Source organism: Desmodus rotundus, chromosome 6 (genome assembly GCF_022682495.2).
Source record: "Desmodus rotundus isolate HL8 chromosome 6, HLdesRot8A.1, whole genome shotgun sequence".
NCBI lineage: Eukaryota > Metazoa > Chordata > Mammalia > Chiroptera > Phyllostomidae > Desmodus > Desmodus rotundus.
In genome coordinates, this window is record NC_071392.1 from 10,167,192 (window position 1) to 10,187,303 (window position 20,112).

Genomic DNA, 20,112 nt, shown 5'->3' on the forward strand with positions numbered 1-20,112 from the left:
AATTCCAAGTTGTGGAATTCTTTAATCCGCTGGACTCTAGGACCACTCCAGGTGGTTCGCCCGCTGGCCCACTCCTGGTCGGGCGGATCGTAAATTACATTCCTGCGGCATCATTGGCTTGAGAGGCGCCTGAGGGACAGCACTGAAAGCCAATGGGAGACCGTACACGCTGTAAACGCTATTCCGGCCCGGGATTTGGGTTTAACTCTTCAGAGGCGAGTTGGCAGTGCGTGGGAAAGTTGCAGATAGTAAACCTGCCACGTCTGCTAGGAAGGGAGTCATGAACTTGCCAGAGGCCGTTGTCCTTAAGTCATCAACTACATTCTTAACCCTTTGAGGTCCGGGGTCCTTTCTCTGTTTTTGTAGGAACTTCTTTCCTGCTCCAGCAACATGATGCTTTTCTTGTGGAACTCCATCCTGACGCTGTTAGTCACTTCTTTGAGCGGGGCTCTGATCCCTGAACCAGAAGTGAAGATTGAAGTGATCCAGAAGCCCTTCATCTGCCATCGCAAGACCAAAGGAGGGGATTTGATGTTGGTCCACTATGAAGGCTATTTAGAAAAGGATGGTTCTTTATTTCACTCCACGTAAGTAATTATACCCCGCAGGTAAAACAATGAAGAACCCACCCATCAATGCCAGCTTAACGGCAGGAAAGGCAGCGTGTACCAAGTTTTACCACTCTTAAAACAAAACAAAACAAAACTTGAAATATCTTATTTTCTTCTTTGGGGAAAGGAAATTGTTTGAAACCGATCTTATATAAGGAGACTTTTGAAGGTCTTATTGGAAACATGTAGTTAAGATAAAGCTGTTCATTTTTTATTGTAAACATTAGACCTAGAATCTTTGAAATACTGCAGAATATTTGGAGGTATAATAAAACGATAAATTTTAAAAAACTTAAAGGAATTCTCATTCTCAAACTCCATTCCTGAGGGAAAATGACTGAGTTCCATTTTTAATTTGGTGTCAGTGAAATTGCCTTAAAACTTTTCAGAGCAACTTACACAATCGTTTATTTGCCTGTTGTAGGATATGTTAATGCTAATTCCTTGACCTGTTTAACTTTTGTTCTGACACGACATGGCAGGGGACAGTGGTTTATGTCATCATTTGTCTCTTTTTAGAAATTCAAAGACTTAGTTGATGGGTATGGGTGTGGTTATGGATGGTTCATCCTTTGCCTACAGTGGAGGGTTTTCAGGTGGTTACACTATCATTATTTCTGTTCTGTAAACAAATTGCAACATACGAAAGTTTTACAAGTGTAATGATTTCCAATCAGGCATTGGTTGTACTTATTGCATTCCAAAAGTATTGTTTTGAACATTCCTTTATGTTAGGCTCTGTGCTTGATACTAGGGGGATTTGAAAACTTTGGCTTCTCTCCATCACGGTCCATTCATTTATCTATCCATCTGTCAAACCTGGGCATTCAGATCTGTCCTGATGCAAGATTTCGGAGAAGTGATTGGCTCTCTTTTCTGAGCTCTGTTACAAAAGGTTTCAAAATGACGTCTTGCCATAGAATTCTCAGTAACCCTGTCTTCCTGTTGTCAAGGTCATTGCCACAGTGGATGTCAAAGAGTAATCGTGATTTGCATTTTAAATTTCCAATTATATTCTTATTTTCAGTTTGATCTGTTTTAGATCGACTGCTTACTTTCAGGACACGGACCCAAAAACCCATGTGGACTGTGAGGTTAGTCATGGGACATTATCTAACAGTTTGCTACTAAAGCCCAGTAATTGACGAGGGGACTGTTGTCATGCAGCCTCCATGTAAATGGTCAGGAACCGCCTACCCTGAGAATCACGGAGAAGAACCATGAAGTGGTCATTTTATAAAGAATGCTTGCCATTTCTAGACCCATGGCCTACGAGGTAAATAAATAAAGGTTTAAATCCTTTAGTTCGTGACAAGAAATGTGCTAACACTATAGTCAGTGCTCGGTGGTAGATTGTTTCTTTCCTTTTTATTTTTTCAACCCTTCCAAGATTTTCTACAGTTGGCATTTTGTTACTTTGATCATGGGGAGAAATTAAGGGAAAAGGAAGTAATGGCCTTCACCTGGACTGAGTGACTGTGGTACCCATGAAGCCTAGTAGACTGGTTTCCCTTCTTACCTACCAGATACTCTTGTCTAGAGCACTTCCTGTGTTGTACCAGGAGGGAGCTAGCTGAGCCTCAGACACTACCTGGCCCTCAAGGCCTCCAGCAGCTCCACAGGTGGGTTTTCTTGGGCTGGCCTCCCTTCAACTCTTGAGCCAGGATACCCTGACTATTCTCTTCTTCTTCAGTCCTTGAGGGGCCACCCCTCCAGGCTTTCCTGCATAACCCCACAGTAGACCCCTGCAGAGAGAAGGGGGCAAGGGTCTGAGTGGGGATAAAGGGCGGAAGAGCAGGCTTTCCCGCCAGCAAAGCCATCGGCAGGCTGTATGTGAGGGAGTTTGTAGATAGGCCAGAAGACACCATGCTCCTGACTCTCACAGCATCCACGTGGGTATGGCTACGTGTGTGGGTCTTAAATTCTTTTTAATTTCTCATCCTCCTTCCAAAACTCACCCAATTGTAACTATTTTTCTCTCTCTTCTGTGCCCAGTAGCCTTCCTGGGAGAGCATCACTTTAGGGTTAAGACCTTGAACTTTGTAGTTAGGTCAAATACTAGCACACTTAACCTCAGTTTCCTCATCTATACAATAGGGAATAATGGCACTTACCTCATATGATCATTGTTAGAGTTAAAAGAGGCAAAATATTTGGGGTAATACCTGGTACACGGTAAATGCTCAAATAATTGTTGATTGGTTTTATTATTATGTCCTTTGCACTCCTCTAGCTGAGTCAACAGTTTGAAATTTGCGTCAAGAAATACGGACAGTGAATTGAATTATACTATAAAGTTGATTTGTTTTTTTGTGTGTGTGTAGCTGTTTTTGTTCATTTCCAAATTCAACCACTATAGGTAGGGAAAAAATGCACCACGGCAATTTAAAAAAAAGTTACTAAAATGTACTAATGTGTTTTCTTTCTATTGTAGTCACAAACATAACAATGGTCAGCCCATTTGGTTTACCCTGGGCATCCTGGAGGCGCTCAAAGGTTGGGACCAGGGCCTGCAGGGCATGTGTGTGGGAGAGAAGAGGAAGCTAGTCATCCCTCCCGCCCTGGGCTATGGGAAAGAAGGGAAAGGTAATGACTTCTACAGTTTTCTATAGCACTAGTGTTCTTTTCTAAGTGAGCAGCAGCGGTTAGTGTGCCTACTGTGCATTTTCCCCCCTAGAAGTAAATTCAGGACTTGTATTTCTTTGGAAAATATAGTTATGTCTTGATTGTCATTTGAAATGGCTAATTAAAGCCATAATATCTAAATGGTGTACTGAGCTTACAATGAGAAAGATCCTGGAAACTTCAACTCCATTATTAACATTGTTCACCAATATGATGGCTTCTTTTCTGTGTGTATGTGTGTGTGTGTGTGTGTGTGAGAGAGAGAGAGAGCGAGAGAGAGACAGTATGCATAACATACCATTTACCATTTAAGCAATTTTAAGTGTGCCGTTCAGTGGGATTAAGTCCATTCACATTGTTGTGCGAACATCGCTGCTCTCCACCTCCGGAACTTTCTCGTCCTCCCCTGCTGAAACTCTCCCGTTTATTTTCACAATGCCAGGAGAGATTACTCCAGCACTTTGAAGAGTTGCGGTTTTGAAATGTAGATAGCTAAGGCATTACCTGCAGCGTTGGGTGTGAGCTGTGTGACACTCCACTGAAGTTTCTGCAACAAAACTTATAAAGTTTTTGGTAATTTAACGTGAAACAATAATGGAGTGACTTGAAATGAGTTTAGGACACGGGTGTCAAACTCATTTTCCCCCGGGGGCCACATCAGCCTCATGGTTGCCTTCAAAGGGTGGAATGTAATTTCAGAACTGTATAAATGTAACTACTCCTTCTCTTTAAGGAGTTGAAATACAGTCCTAAAATTACATTCCACCCTTTGAGGGCTGGTGTGGCCCCCGGGGAAAATGAGCTTCGCACCCTGGTTTAGGAGCACAGGAGCAGGCGGGGTAGCTGGTCCCGGGATCCCAGGCGCTGTTTGCTCCAGGGCAGGTGTGTTTACCTGCTGTCTGAGTGGGAGCCTGGGCCGCTTCCTGAGGGGCTATTTCCCAGAGGCCAGAAGCGTAGGGTGTGCATGTATCCTATGATGCCTTCATCGTAATCTAACCTAAAGGAGTAATCAGGTATCAGAAGAAAGTTTTGTGAATAGAGGTGTCCATTACTGTGTTGTTTCTAATGGCAAAAAGAAAGAAAAAAATTGGAACCAACTTAAGTGTATAATGAGAAGGGTTTAGCAAGATAAAATATGGCCAAGTTACTTAAAAATGGCATTTCAAAGATTTAAATAATTATATCCAAAGTATGTATGCTATAATATCATATATAAAAGTAGAAAATAACACTAAAAAGTAGAAAAAGTATAGATTATATTATGATAGTATTAGAAAAAAGTGATACACATACAGAGTGAATCACAAAGAAATAAATAAGAATGGTAACAATGGGGCTGAGAATTGTTTTTATTTCTGGTTCCATCGCTTCCAGAACCTCTGCAGTGGGCACACCTACATGATGAAGAGAAACAAGTTCTCAGTAGTCGTTAGAACCACACGAAGGAGCGCTCTGCTGCTCTAGGAAGATGGACCTCACAGCATCCCTAGGTCTAAACCATTTACAAAGTGGGAGCCCTAGTCCCAGTTTCCTAGGAAGAAAATAGGTGTCATACATGAAGTGCTGTGTATTCTAAAATGGAACTTGGACTTGCTATATAAATCTTATGTGTAGAATGGGATTTACTAACCAAATTCACTCCTTATTTTAATGACAATCCTCTTAAGAGAATCAAGTATGTAGAAGATGTTCTCTGATGTTCAAATGCATCCTTTCACCTTCCTGTGTCTTTATTGTCTCACCTTTAGTATTTAAACTTATACAGTATTAGTCTGTCACTCTTTCTCCATCCTCCTCGGAACTGCATTTTACTTTATAACCAGTAGAGATCTAAAGCTAAGCCATTTCCTTCAAACCGACCATTGTGAAACTAATCCTGCTAATATTTAACACTCACTTTGTAGTCCTGTAGCACCTCGTTTGCATGCCACCTCTGGAAAGACACCAGTTTTCTCGAGGACCTCGTGCATGCCCCTTCTCTGTCTAGGTCTGGAATGGCAGAGCCACAGCACGCAGCGTAAGTTTTGTTCTCTTCGGCCCTTGCAAGAGCCCTTTCATGGAACTCTGTGGGATGGGGAGACTAAGAAATGCTTGTGATTTTACCTAGAGCTGTACGTCAAATATAGTTATAAGGAGACAGGTAAAAAATTGTCTATACTTGCCAGAAAAAAAATTTTTTTAAAGGTCTGCGGGGCTTTGAAAATGCTCTTTTTCCTTCTAAAGATTTTTATCTCCCTTCTCAGGAATGTGTTTTAATTTGTCCCCTTTCCTGAAAGTTCTTTCACTTATGTATCATGTCCTGTATCAGAGGGGGCACTTTCCAACTTTCTGGAATTGTTAATCCTTTCTGAATTGTTCTTAAAGCCTACAAGAGAATTTTATGTTAGTAACATATATTGAGAGCTTTCTATTTATCAAGCACAATGCTAAGTGCTTTGCATGGACTTACCTTCCTTCATCTTCCCAACAGACTCTGGAGGTGGGCGTTATTGCCATGAGTATTTTAGAGATTGGGAAACTGAGGCCTAGAGGTGGGCAGAAGTGAGCTGCAGTCCCAGACAAAGTGATAGCAGAGCTCGCTGCGCTGTCAGCTGCCTCCAGGGGTGGCAGTGGCAGTGTTTCCATGTGTCTAGGTCAAGACTTTCTGACCCAAGTTCGTAAACCACCTTAATAACTCTGAGATATCTAAAGCGCTTCGAGTCATTCTTGACTTAATTATGTTTGAAATTGTACTACCCAGGCCATTGGGCTTGTGTGTTTGTGTGTGAAACAATTGTTTAATCGCAAAAATAAGAACAGACTGCTTTTGATCTATGAGTTTGGATTATTCCTCCTTTCTTCTATTGTTTGAGTAAAATATGATTGTTAGCAATTTCCATTGCACGTGATAATCTTAGGAGGGCTCTTCATTTAGTTCAATTAAAAGAATACTTTGTCCAGTCCCGTAAATTTTCTATCATCCAAACTTTGGGACCTGTTGATAAACGGTGCCCCTTCGCTCTTCATGTTAGGTAACATTCCCCCCGAGAGTACACTGATATTCCACATCCATCTCCTGGAGATCCGAAACGGACCGAGATCCCACGAGTCCTTCCAGGAAATGGATCTTAATGACGACTGGAAACTCTCCAAGGACGAGGTGACCGCTCTTCCCCTGCTCTTTCTCTCTTCCCTTCTTTCAGCTCACTTTTCAAGAAACGTGTTTTTCAAGCAAATTTATTTTTAATTTGAATAAAATGTTATTTCTAAATCTTCTTAAAATGCCTATGGTATGAAAATGGGCTTTTTCATAGGAAATCATTGTTTTGGAGAGAACTGTATTGAGACTTAAAAACGCACCATTTATTCTTTCGCTTTTTTTTTTTCTCCCTAATGTTTAAGGTTGACCGTATCCTGCCCTTGCCCTGAGGGTTTGTTTTTTTTTTAAGATTTTACTTATTTGTTTTTAGAGGGAGGGGAAGAGAGGGGGAGAAACACTGATGTGAGAGAAACACCGATCGGTTGCCTCTCATATGTGCCCCATCTGAGGACCGAACCCGAAATCCAGCATGTGCCCTGACCAGGAATCGAACCGGCAACCTTTGCTTTGTAAGATGATGCCAAACAACTGAGCCGCACTGGTCAGGACTGCGCTGAATTTTTGAAAGTGTTCCCATTTTGGAGTTCCTGTATCAGAAACATAAGATGTCCTGAGAAATATCTCCTGTGGACAGTTTTTGTTTAAACCTGTAGACTGGATGTTAAATGCATTTTGTAGTGATTTCCTAACAATCAGCAGCAAGGAACTCACGTGCTCCGTTTTGTTCAGGTTAGCACCCGGGGTTTTCCAGGGCAGGAGACCTTTTGCAGCCCCCTCAAAGTCCTGGTGTTTGAGTAGGGAAAAGGAAGAAGTCTTCGTCCTTTCATTTATTTAGGCTTTCCCAGCCACGGCTGCACACGCCTGCCTTAGTCTCGCTGCTATGCGGGAAGAAGTAAAGGCAGATATTTATCCACCCCCCCTTTTTTTGAATCTACCTATGCTTTCCTTTATGGCTTGGGTGATCAGAAGTCAAGTCCATTTTTATGCTTTGATCAATTTGATTTAATGGCCAGCCAATGATTAAGTCTTAAACAGGCTACGTTGTTAGGAACCACTGGGGCACAATCCACAGCTGCTACATTTATAACACCTCATACGGTTACCGGTCACAGGGCATTTTTTGACCCAAGATAAATTTTTAATTTCCTTTAATCAAAAAATACTGAATATACAACCTATTCACATGGTTCAAAAGATCAATCCAATTAAAAAGATGTTTATCAAGAAGCCTTTCTCCCATCCACATCTTTTACTGTGTGATCCACCCCTTTTTGTATCGTTTTATTAGTTTATAATGCATCCTTCTAGTATTTCTTTATGCAGAGTCCACCAAACACAAATACATGCTCGATTTCCCCCTTTCTTACACAAAAACTAGTATATTATACATAATACTCAGCATCTTGCTTTATTCACACAATACACCCTGGAGATACATTTTACATTAATTTATAGAATTTCATCATCTTTTTTTTTTCATTTAAATTTTGAGTTACTAATATATTTTGCAGGGAGAGAGGAAGGGGAATAGAAAGAAAGAAACATCAGTTTGTCGTTCCACTTATTTATGGGTTCATTTGTTTCTTCCTGTGTGTGCCCTGCCGGGGGTATTGCATGCACCCCCCATGGTGTATGGAAACAACACTCTAACTCACCCCCTGAGCAACCCGGCCAGGGCAGACCTACAACTTCATTAAATCACCTTAATCTTAAAAATAAATATATACTATATGATTGCATGTTGGTTGTAGGAGGAGGCAAGAGGATTTGAATTGCTGATCTAACAAGAGGAATAATAGGAATATGATTAAAAATTAAAATGCAGGTTGTATTCCATTACGGTGAACCTAGTGTTTAACTGGGAACAGTATTTCGTTCTATCTTTAAATACCTGAACGGCAGTGGGGCTTTTAGTCTAAGCCCCGCTCCTCAGGCTGGGTTTTGCCGTAATTTCTGAGATTGGAAGGTAGGTCATGGGACATGGTCATAGCCAGGTCCCCGGCATGTACTATTCCCAGACACTTACTTAAATTAAAAATGCCACCATGTAACCTGATTTAAGACAAATGTCTGGAATTCTGACCTTTGTTAGGAATGCACTGAAAGATGGCAGCCTTTCAAGTGCTTGGCTTTATTTAGACTCAGCTCGAGAATGGGTAGTGGGCTTGAATTGGGCGTTTTTCAGCTGGAAGCTGGGTCATTGCCACTGAGCAATGTTCTGTGTCTCTATGGAGCGATATAGCAAGAGGTTTTAGGGGCAAAAAGTATTTGTAATTCTTTTCCTATCATTAGAAATGTACCATAAGTCACTGTTCCGTAGTTGTTATGTATCATTCAATGAGCTACCAGTCCAGTCTGTGATGTTGATTGACTCAATATGGGCATCTTGTGAATCAGAATGATTAATGCGACCTGTTACTTTGTAGGTTAAAGTGTATTTAAAGAAGGAGTTTGAAAAGCACGGCGCGGTGGTGAATGACAGTCATCATGACGTGTTGGTGGAGGATATTTTTGACAAAGAAGATGAAGACAAAGATGGATTTATATCTGCCAGAGAATTCACATATAAACATGATGAGTTATAGAGATATGTCTGCTTATTTTATATAGCATCCATCCTTAAAGAGAGGCCAACCGTCTTTAAAGAAAGTCTTCTTTTTTTATCATTGTTTTGTTCTGTTCTTCGTTTTTTGTTATTTTTATGTATTTTTCTGAATGTTATTTAAAGAACCCCTTGGATTTCTAAATACCCATTTCTTTCTGGTAAGTTATTGTGAAGAAAAAAATGTACTTGTCTTTGACTAAGAAGAATTCTGGACCATTTTCTACTTTCACATATGAAGTCTTATGGCCTACTTGTAATTTTAAAATATTACAACTGGGACCATGCCCAACATAAGTGCAAGTGTAGGGTAAATCAGTACCCTCGGTTTCTGCTTCCCTTGTTTCCTCCAAGCTAGATACTGACATTTGCAAAGCCTTCTGCAGTAGCCCAAAGCCTGCTGTTTCCATGTCCCAGTGAAACAGTGTGTCTGTTCCTGCCTTTGACTTTCTGCTCGGACAAACAGGAAAATGGCTGTTGAACTCTACTTGTTAACTGCTTTACAGAGGAGTGTGTGATGCTAAAGTTAACAACTTACAACTCTGCACACATTGAACGTCCTGCCTGGGACTGAAGCTGTCCAGGGTGTGGCAGGAGCAGGTTGACAGTTGTTCGTGTGGAAAATAATACAATAACTAACAAGTAATAACACAAGAATAATCTCTGTGTTTCACGTACTCACAACTGTAAACCCACTGTTGCCCCACCCTGTAGGAGGTTTGGTTCCTGATTGCTACAGACTTTTCATGGTAAATAGAATGAATTATTTATGTTTGTTCCTTAATAAAATGTGTGAAAATATTGTAGTTGAGGTAGAAAGTTGTATTCAGTCAGTGCTTACTTTTTAAGGCTAACAGATCGCCCTTCCTGGTTTTTAATTAACAGTAACTCGTGTGTTATCCTATAACAACACTGTGTCATGATTAGTTAGCCAATCAAAATTTTTCTCTTATTGCCCCATGAGAAAAAAGGCAAGACCCACGGCAGCTGCTATCAAATAAGGTCTATCCTGGGTCAAAAATTTGATGATTTTACTATGTTTTCTTTAACTGGCTTTTATCCTTAATAACTTTAAAAAAAGTATCCAAATCCCCATTTACTAAGAATTGTCTTTTGTCCTTTACAAAGTGATCACAAATATATCATTGACTTTAATTCTCATCGATCTGAAGCCCATGAAAAAAAGCCGATGGATCCTAATGTGCCTATTTTGTAGATGAGGAAATTGTCATTCAAAGAGGTCGCTAGTTGTGACTAAGGCCAACAAGTAACTTGCTGAACCATATTGCACTCCCCAAGTTCCTTATCTGTCTACTACCCTTTACTACTGAAAAGTAAAAATTGTATTCACTGGCTCTAATTTTCTCTTCAATTTGCTTTTCTCTGTTTTTTGTCTTTGGGTCCTCATCCTTCAAAGATGTTTTACTGGCTATTTCTGGGGCCTTAGAATGCTCCCCTTGATCCAGACACGGCTCTGGTTGTGTTGAATAATCTTGGGGTCAGCAATGAACTGCCTTACTAAAACCCTTCTGGGGCATGAAGTTCCTGGTGTGTATCTTAGTCTTTTCATTCCTGTTTAGCTTTAGATTTTTTTGTTTTTTCTTTAAAGAATCACGAACAACTCATATCATAGATAGACTTCCAGTGGTTATATATTTTCCTCGCTAACACCTTTCTCTGATTAAATCAGGTATAGCTAGAAAACCCCTAAAATCACTGCCATTTTCCTCCACCTGGAGGAGGTGGAAGTCACACTCCAGAAAGCCTCATGAGGCGTGAGGAGGGGAAAGGGAGGAAGTAGCTTGTCACGTGGTGCTACTTTGTAGAAACATTACTGACCATGCTCTCTATGGCAGAGCAAGGAAAGTCAAAAGAATTTTGGTCATTCAGGTGGCACCTTTCTTTATCTCGGGTGACTCTGTATCAGTTCCCACAAAACATTGAGACGCAAGTGTGAAATGGAAACATGTCCGTGGCGATGGCGGCCTTGAAGTTCGCGTCTTTGTGGGTTGGTTGTCTCTTTGCACCTTTTCATGTGTGGGGACAATCAGACACAAGCCGTGACTGTGCTTGCACACACTCTGACTCATTAATTCTGCCAGGTGTGCCATCTAAATTTATAGTGCTGTGTTACGGTATTCTTTTCAAAATAAAGTTTATTTGGGAAATAATGGGTTTCGTGAAAATTCTTCACCGATTTCTTCTGCCCTTTATTGATTTTCTTAACTGGTTTCCTAGGTTTTATATCAAAACCAAGTGAAGAAGATGGATGGGTAGTTTGCGGGGGTGGGGGGTGCATAAAATGACATTTTGAATGTGCCTGATGTATCTGTTCAGATACATTTGTAAGGAAAGCTGTGATTTGGTTTAAAGTGTCTTGAAATAAATAAGCATTAAACCTTCTGCATTGAGGGCAATAGTTAATAGTGAATTTTGGGTACTGGAGAAAGTGTGTGCGGGCTTTTTGTTTGTGTTTTCATGGTAGTTACCACTCTTGTTTTGGTGTGGGATTTTATCATGAGTCACGAGTGGGTATTACGACAATTAATGCCCACTGAGTAAATTAGTGCTATAAAGTACCTTATGTAATTAAACGAAATGCTGGGGTGCTGTAAAAACAAGAAAATGATTTCTCTTTCTGGTGGGTAGTTAGGTACTTGAAACTTTCCTTGTGGAAATGAAGTTTTATTCCTCTTATCCATGATACAGGATATTGCTTGCCTCTGTAAGGCTACTTAGATACCAGCATGCTGGCTCTCCTCACTGAACTGAGTGCATGGGTGACTTCTCAGTGTCGTCTGGAAATTGCAAGAGGCGAAAAAAGAACTTGGTGCAATGTTACAGGAAAAATACATTTCTCACCTTTTTGTTAAAAATGTGAAGTATCATTGTATTAATAACCCTACTAGGAGAGAAAAAGAATCCCCTGGCTTTTCCAAATGATTCTTCTATGTTATTTTTTCAGAATTACTTAGAGCCCACTCCTTTAGAAGAATAAACGGTCAAGAGATTTTGGAGAAAATAATAGTTTTCTTTTTTCCAAAGATTATATATGTGTATGCATGTGCATATTCGTGTGTGTGTACATATGTGGTGTCCTATATACTGCATGTAAACTACATACCACATGTATACAATGTTTTCTACACTATAGTTATTGAAATACTCTCTCTAGTACATGATTTCCCCTCCAAAAACCTGTAGTTAACTTTAGGGTGATGTTGTTTCACTTATAATTTAAGTCCTAGAGGAGAACATAGTCAGGAATATCTCAGATATTCCACACAGCAAAATTTTCACTGATATGTCCCCTAGGGCAAAGGACATAAAGAAAAGAGTAAACAAATGGGACTTCAACAAAATAAAAAGCTTCTGCACGGCTAAAGAAAACATCAGCAAAATGAAAAGGGAACCAACCATATGGGAAAATATATTTGCAAAAGATACCTCAGACAAGGGTTTGATCTCCAAAATATATAAAGAACTCACATGGCTCCACTCCAGGAATACAAACAACCCAATTTAAAAAATGGGCAAAGGACCTGAACAGACACTGCTCCAAGGAGGACAGAGGGCCCAGAGACATGAAAAGATGCTCAGCATCACTAGCCATCACAGAGATGCAAATTAAAACCACACTGAGATACCACTTCACACCTGTCAGAATGGCCATCATAAGCAAATCAACAAACAAGTGCTGGTGAGGTTGTGGAGAAAAGGGAACCCTATTGCACTGTTGGTGGGAATGCAGACTGGTGCAGCCACTGTGGAAAACAGTATGGAATTTCCTCAGAAAACTATGAACAGGACTGCCTTTTGACCCAGCAATTCCACTGCTGGGATTATACCCTAGAAATCCTGAAACACCTATCCAAAAGAACCTATGCACCCCAATGTTCATAGCAGCACAATTTACAATAGCCAAGTGCTGGAAGCAACCTAAGTGCCCATCAGTAAATGAGTGGATCAAAACACTGTGGTTCATTTACACAATAGAATACTATGTAGCAGAGAGAAAGAAGGAGCTCCACCCTTTGTGGCAGCATGGATGGAACTGGAGAACATTATGCTAAGTGAAATAAGCCAGGTGGTGAAAAACAAATACCATATGATCTCACCTTTAAGTGGGACCTGATCAACAAAACAAACAAGCAAACAAAATATAACCAGAATCATTGAAATAAACACAATGACCCTGACCAGAGGGGAGGTGGGAGGGGAAAAGGGGGTAAGGGTCATCAAGGAACATGTATAAAGGACACATGGACAAAGCCAAAGGGGGGTAGGATCAAGGGTGGGAGGTGTGGATGGGTGGGGTGGGTGGGAGTGATGGGAAAAAAGCAAAATGAGGTAATGGATGTTTAATTAGACTTACTGTGATGATCATTTGGTAATATATACAAATATCGAATCACTATGTTGTATACCTGAAACTAATATGTTAATTATACCTTAATAAAAATAAAAAAAGAATTAACTAGAAATTTATGAAAGTACTTAATCTAATCCAAATTAGGGGGATGTGTGAAGAAATACAGTTCTGGAATTTTTAGACCTGTCAGGGTCGAAAACTTTATGGTTTCCTCATTAAGTTTATCTTCATATTAGTGCTTGTAAATAAACCCAGCAATGTTGCCATAGTGCTTTTCCCCTGATACAGGTGACTAGAGGGAGTTTTTATGAGAATCTCTGCATGACAATGCATAAAAGCTGAAATGACCACACCCTATTCTCCATCCCCTTTTTTCCTGGAAAAAGAGAAATCTTTGCCTCTCTGTGTGGAAAAAACCAGAAAATCTGGTATACTTTTATTTATTAGCTCTTAAATATCTGAACCTGGTTAGATGGAGTATAAGTGACTAGGTAATAATTGCAGGCTATTTTAGGTGATTTTTTCCTCTTGCAAAGTATCTCACGGAAACCTTGTAATTTACTCACACCTATACTTCATGTGATTGATAGAGATCAATGATTAAAATCCTTATTGATATTTCTTGATGTTCTCTATGTTTGTTTGGCTGTTCTTTCTCTTATCTCTTATTTGTGAGGCTTCAATAGCAGCACGGTCTGTCTCCTGTACACAAAGCAGAGGCAAAGTGTATTGCTGCTGCTTAATACATGTTAATAATAATAATATAACAAGCTTCTTCATGCCTTCCGCAAGCTTCTTGAGGAAAGCAGATGCCTCTCTATTTTCACGTGTTCCTGGCTGCCGGCCCTGAAGCCCTGTGGTTGTGTAGAGACACGTCACTAGGCTTCAAAGGTTTCAGGCCAAGCAGGTAGCCTGGCAGGCTCCCGGGCCAGTGTTCCATGCTGCCACCAATAGAGGAGCATGGTGTGCAGGTATCATCGTTTACATGAAAAGTGATACATTATGGCAGTAAGAAGGCATAGAACTGGATTTGTTTTCTAGTAGTGACTTACTGAGTGCCCATAAACTGGGTCTGGCTCTCAGACTTCAATGTGCAAGAGAATCAACTAGGGACTTCTGGCCAAGATGGAGGCGTAGGTAGACACACTGTGCCTCTTGCACAACCAAAAGAAGGATAACAACAAATTTCAAAATAAAAACAATGAGAACTAACAGAACATTGAACTGTATGGAAGTCTGACAATCCAAGAGTTGAAGAAAAAACATTCAGCCAGACCTGTAGGAGGGGTGGAGACAGGCAGCTGGGGTGGAGAGGACAGCAGCAAGGCGGTGACTGGAAGACCAGGTGGGCAAGGCAGCAGCTGGCGGAGCAGGCAGTCCCACATTCGAGTGCAGGTAAACCAGGAGGAACAACTGGGGAGTGAGACAGACCACGCAACCCAGGGTTCCAGTGCGGGGAAATAAAGCCTCAAACTTCTGATTGAAAACACCTGTGGGGGGTGAGGCGGCAGTGGGAGAAACTCCCAGCCTCACAGGAGAGTTTGTTGGAGAGACCCACAGGGTCCTAGAACGTACACAAACCCACCCACCTGGGAATCAGCACCAGAAGGGCCCAATTTTCTTGTGGGTAGCAGTGGAGAGCTGAGCAGGGGGCACTGTTCCCTCTCGGACCCTTCCCCCACAGACAGCGCCACAACACAGTGAGTGTGTTGCCCCTCCTTGGTGAAGACCTAAGGCTCCACCCATTACTTTGTAACAGGCGCACCAAGAAAAAAAGGACAAAAAGTAGCCCAAATGAAAGGACAGATCAAAGCTCCAGAAAAAATACAACTAAGTGATGAAGAGATAGCCAACCTATTAGATGCACAGTTCAAAACACTGGTAATCAGGATGCTCACAGAATTGGTTGAGTATGGTCACTAAATAGAGGAAAAAATGAAGGCTATGAAAAGTGAAATAAAGGAAAGTGTACAGGGAACCAACAGTGATGGGAAGGAAACTGGGACTCAAATCAACAGTTTGGAGCAGAAGGAAGAAAGAAACAGTCAACCAGAACAGAATGAAGAAAAAAGAATTCAAAAAAATGAGGAGAGGCTTAGGAACCTCTGGGACACCTTTAAACTTCCAACATCTGAATCATAGGGGTGCCAGAAGGAGAAGAGCAAGAGCAAGAAATTGAAAACTTATTTGAAAAAATAATGAAGGAGAATTTCCCCAATCTGGCAAAGGAAATAGACTTCTGGGAAGTTCAGGAAGCTCAGAATCCCAAAGAAGTTGGACTCAAGGAAGTACACACCAAGGCACATCGTTATTACATTACCCAAGAATAAAGATAAAGAGAATCTTAAAAGCAGCAAGAGAAAAGGAGACAGTTACCTACAAGGGAGTTCCCATTAGACTATCAGCTGCTTTCTCAAAAGAAACCTTGCAGGAAAGAAGGGGCTGGAAAGAAGTATTCGAAGTCATGAAAGGCAAGGACCTACATCCAAGATTATTCTACTCAGCAAAGCTTTCATTTTAAATAAAAGGGCAGATAAAGTGCTTCCCAGATAAGGTCAAGTTGAAGGAGTTCATCATCACCAAGCCCTTATTATATGAAACGTTAAAGGGACTTATCTAAGAAGAAGAAGATAAAAAATATGAATAGTAAAATGACAACAAACTCATAACTATTAACAACTGAATCTAAAAAACCCACAAAAACAAAAACAAACTAAGCAAACAACTAGAGCAGGAACAGAATCACAGAAATGGAGATCACATGGAGGGTTTTCAGCTGGGGAGGGGGGGAGAGTGGAATAAAGGTACACAGAATAAGTAGCATAAAAGGTAGAAAATAGAGGGGGGGAGGTTACGAATAGTATAGGAAATGTAGAAGCCAAAGAACTTATATGTACGGCCCATGGACATGAACTAAAGGGGGGGGGAATGCAGGTGGGAGGCAGTGTGCAGGGCGGAGGGGAATAAAAGGAGGGAAATGGGAGAACTGTAATAGCATAATCAATAACATATATATATATATAAAGAATAAACTAATAGCGTGACAAAATGCAAGTTTCCGGGCCCCAGCCTCAGAGACTCTGAATTCAGTAGATCCTAGAACAAGTCATCTAGTAATATTTAATACCATTTAAACTCACTGGGCTACAGTTCCCTTGGTTGGATTAAATGCACAATAAGGTCCCTTTGTGCTCCAAGAGTATGGGTACCAAGGCTCTGTTCTATAGAATTATCTGCCCCAATTCCTTCAGCCCTCTCCTACTATCCATTCGCTCATGTGGCAAACCACAATCATTAGCGTAACATTCAAAAGACAGGCAAAAAAGTCTCCTTTCCTTCCCTCCATCCAGTCTGGTGGCATCTACTATTAGTTTCTAATATATCCCTCCCAAGATATTCTATGCATTCGCAAATAAGAGTACAGACGTGTATTCTTTTTATTCCCACAAATGATAACACACTCCATCTTTTGCACAGGGCTTCCCTCCCCTGCTTTAGTATAGGTTGGAAATCTCTCCTGTCAGTTCACTGAGAGCTTCCTCATTTTTTAAATAGCGGGACAACATTCCATTGTATTGTGCTGTAATTTATCTGAATAGTCCCTCTTGATGGACGTTCACTTCCAGTCTTTGCCAGCACAAATCATGTAGCAATGGATAACCTTGTACTCATACCACTTCGCACCTGTGTTGTACCTACAGGATAAGTTCCAGAAGTGGAATCCTCCAAAGGTTGTATATGTGTTTGTTATTTGTTATGTGTTTGTTAAATTGCCCTCCATGGAGGTTATACAACTTTTTGATTTCGGCCTATCTGACAGGTGGAAAATGCTACCTTGTATTGGCAGGTAAGTGAGCTTGAAGAACTTTTCATGTGCCTGAGTGGTATTGCATTTGATTTCCTGTGAACTTTCTCTTTACAGGATAGTCTTTTTAATTAATTCATAAAAGGCAGAGTCTGTGTTTTGTTAACAGATAGATGGTCATGACCGGACCAATGACCTTGATGCCAGCGAGCGTGTGCGTGCACACACGCACACCTTCGTCACCTGTGTTATTAACCCAGGGATGGAATCTGGGCTTTGCCACTTTTTATGTGACCTTGGGTGAGATCCTTAACCTCGTTGGGGCCCATTGCCCAAGTACTGGGCATAGGGTCTGGCATATTGACGTGGCACAGGCTTGGACATGTGAGTCAACAAAGTCCGGGACTCGTTTCTCCGAGGGGAAATATCACTTAGGCACCAAGGCCCGCGGGTAGCAACCGAACGGCGGAGTCCTGGAGAGGCGCCCGGAGAAAGCGGGACCTGGCTTTCTTAAAGCCCTGGTTTTCTCTTTAGTGACAGCTGCCACCCCAGCGGTGACCAAGAAATAAAGTCGAGCAAAGAGCCACTTTTTGCTGCGAGATCCACCCTGTCGGCCACTCCTCCTACCGCCAGGCGCTCTGCCCCACCAAGCCGAGTGCGGCGCTGCAGCCCGGGTGGCCCCGCACGACTGGTGCTGCGCGGCCCCGGGCCCGGGTGGGGGGAGGCGGGGTGGACCCCGCGGTCACGTGAGCCGGGCCAACTGTGAGCGGGGGCGGCGGGCCCGAGCGTCGGGAGTCTGAGGAGGGGGAAGCGCCCGACGGCCGCCTCCGCCCCTGCAGCTGCAGCCCCGGATGTCGCTGCAGTAGTCGCGCCCGCGGCCGCAGCATCAGCACCGCAGAGCCGCGCCCTGAGCCCGCCGCCTGGCAGGTGAGCCTCGGTGGGCACGACCCGGAGCGCACGGCCTCGGCAGCCGCTTCTCCCCGCAGATTTCACTCCCATCCGCCATCCCCGTCTTCTGCGCCTCATCGCCTCCTGCTGTCCCTCCGAACCCGCGGGTAGAGCTCCTCGGGGCCCAATCCTGGCCGGTGCTAGCTGGGACGGGCTAGGGTCTCCGGGGGAACAGGGGATTGGTGGCCTCGAACCGGGGTTGGGAGTGACTGGGGTTTATGGGCTGCGGGGGCGCAAAAGAGGGACGCCCCACCCTGGGCGCGAGGACTGCAGCCTGGTCGGAACCTGTCTCCAACGGTCCACACCCCAACCCCATCCTTGTCCCCATCTCCCTTTAACTCTCATCAAACTCCCCAGGCTGCTTTCCCTGTGTTTCCTATTCTTGATATCGAAGTTGCTGCCCCGCTGGGGTGTGTGCCTGTGCGCCCCCCACCCTCGCCACCCCTTGGATCGCTCCCGGGGTTCAGGGATCACTGGGGCGCGGGAGCGGGCCTGGCACCTTCCCCGGAGGTAACGCACCTGCCGCGCGGGTGGGCTCGCGGGAACATGGCTGCCTGGTGGGGCCGGTGCCGCTGGCCGGTCTCTGTCCCCAAGTCCACCCTGTGCGCGATCCCGAATAGGGTACCGGGACTCCCTCTCCTGCAGGGCAGACGCTCGGGCTGTTGCTCTCTCTCCCCCACACTGGCCAGGACTTGACACAACTTGTCCTCAAGCCACGCCTGGAGCAATTCTTGGGAGGAAGGGATGTCGGGGCAGATTCACGCGATTGCACGTGGGGGGGAGGGGGCACTTATTGGTAAAAGACACTAAGGCATTTCTGGGCGATTATCCACTTCAGTTTGCTTTTGCGTCCTCGCCTCTCCTGTCTGTCGAGGCGTCGATTAACTGGCGACAACACTGAGATGAGTGTCATCTGCAAAGCAGGAGGAACGCTTGAACTTTAGAGAACTGACGATAAGGGTTAAAAATGTCCACTAAACCCAAGTGCATCTAAGGAAGCTGTCATTTGAGCTGCGACTCAAAACCGAGTCACGGTTCTGTTAAATAATATGCACTTTCTGGATTTGCGGCTTCACTCTGTCTTGCAAGTGTCTGGAATTAGGCTGTGGCAAGCTTCCCGGTAGGGCGTGCGTCTACTGTGTTCCAAGCCTGAAAAGCTGATGCATCCAACCCTGAGAAAACCTATGTTAATTCAATATGGCAGCATGAAAAATCAGGCCAGCCAGAGGCAGCGCGGCCCACGGCTAACATGAGCTGCCCCTGACTCAGGCCTCTGGGAGGGAATTGGGGGGGGGAGGGGGCGGCGGGAAGCAAGGCTCTCCTGCAGCCAGCACTGCAGCCAGCCCTGGGCGGGGGCTGGGGGGATGGTAGGGAGTTATTTTTGTAGCAGGCTAGATTTTAGGGTACTGTAGGGCTCTGGAGGGGTTAAGTGGGAAGTTTGGGGGGCTGTTATTTATTTTCTCTAATGTAATCAAAAGCTGGTGCAAAGGCCTAATTAAAAACTCTCTGTGATTCTGATCTGATTTTCTCCAGGTTCCACTACACTAGTGGATTTGTGTGGCTGCTGATGTCTGTTTGATGCATAACTTCAGTGTTGTTTTGTACTCACAGAACAACTGGCTCTTGAGAGAGATGAGTTTCGAATGTCAGCATCACCCGAGAACAGTGCACATGATAAATACCAGGTTCTTAGAGCAGTTTTTGTGGCAGGAGTCGCTTGAACACGGTGACCAAGCACCAAGGCACCAGGGGATGGGAGATTCTTGAAAGGTGACTCCTGTTAGGATTTCTCTCTCTCTCTTTTTTTTAAACAGCCTTTCTTCCCCATCTCACTGCTGTCCTGCCACCCATCATCCCACTTAGGCAGAGGAGATGCATTTGTTTTGGGGATGAGGGGATGGAGGAAGATTAGCACAAAGGTCAGGAATGGTAATGCTGGAAGCAGTGAGAGAGAGCACTGTTGTCAACCAGCTTTTACAGCCTGGGAAGCCCAAACCAGCAGGGGGCACGGACCGAGCCCAAACCAAGGTCATGTAGCTGGTTGGCAACTGGCGGTGAAGACTGAAATCC

General features: G+C 43.3%; 2 protein-coding genes across 2 annotated transcripts in view; both read left to right on the forward strand.

Annotated features, from left to right (window-relative positions):
• Positions 1 to 220: 220 nt before the first annotated feature.
• Positions 221 to 11,916, forward strand: FKBP14 (FKBP prolyl isomerase 14). Its single transcript, XM_024563040.3, has 4 exons — positions 221 to 587; positions 3,046 to 3,197; positions 6,248 to 6,375; positions 8,742 to 11,916. Exons 1-4 carry the CDS (start codon positions 391 to 393, stop codon positions 8,898 to 8,900), a joined length of 636 nt encoding a protein of 211 aa, XP_024418808.2. The 5' UTR covers positions 221 to 390; the 3' UTR covers positions 8,901 to 11,916.
• A 5,655-nt stretch (positions 11,917 to 17,571) lies between these two features.
• The window catches only part of SCRN1 (secernin 1), a 53,702-nt gene continuing 51,161 nt past the window's right edge, over positions 17,572 to 20,112 (forward strand). The window contains exon 1 of the mRNA XM_053926903.2: positions 17,572 to 18,021. The gene's annotated coding sequence lies outside the window, so the exon portion shown is untranslated. The remainder of the gene's footprint in view (positions 18,022 to 20,112) is intronic.

Bases quoted from the DNA above. Each gene is read 5' to 3' on its own strand.
- FKBP14 (XM_024563040.3), top strand. From the start codon at position 391: ATGATGCTTTTCTTGTGGAACTCCATCCTGACGCTGTTAGTCACTTCT. The intron at 588-3,045 runs GTAAGTAATTAT...TTTCTATTGTAG, and splicing joins GGTTCTTTATTTCACTCCAC to TCACAAACATAACAATGGTC. The intron at 6,376-8,741 runs GTGACCGCTCTT...GTTACTTTGTAG, and splicing joins GGAAACTCTCCAAGGACGAG to GTTAAAGTGTATTTAAAGAA.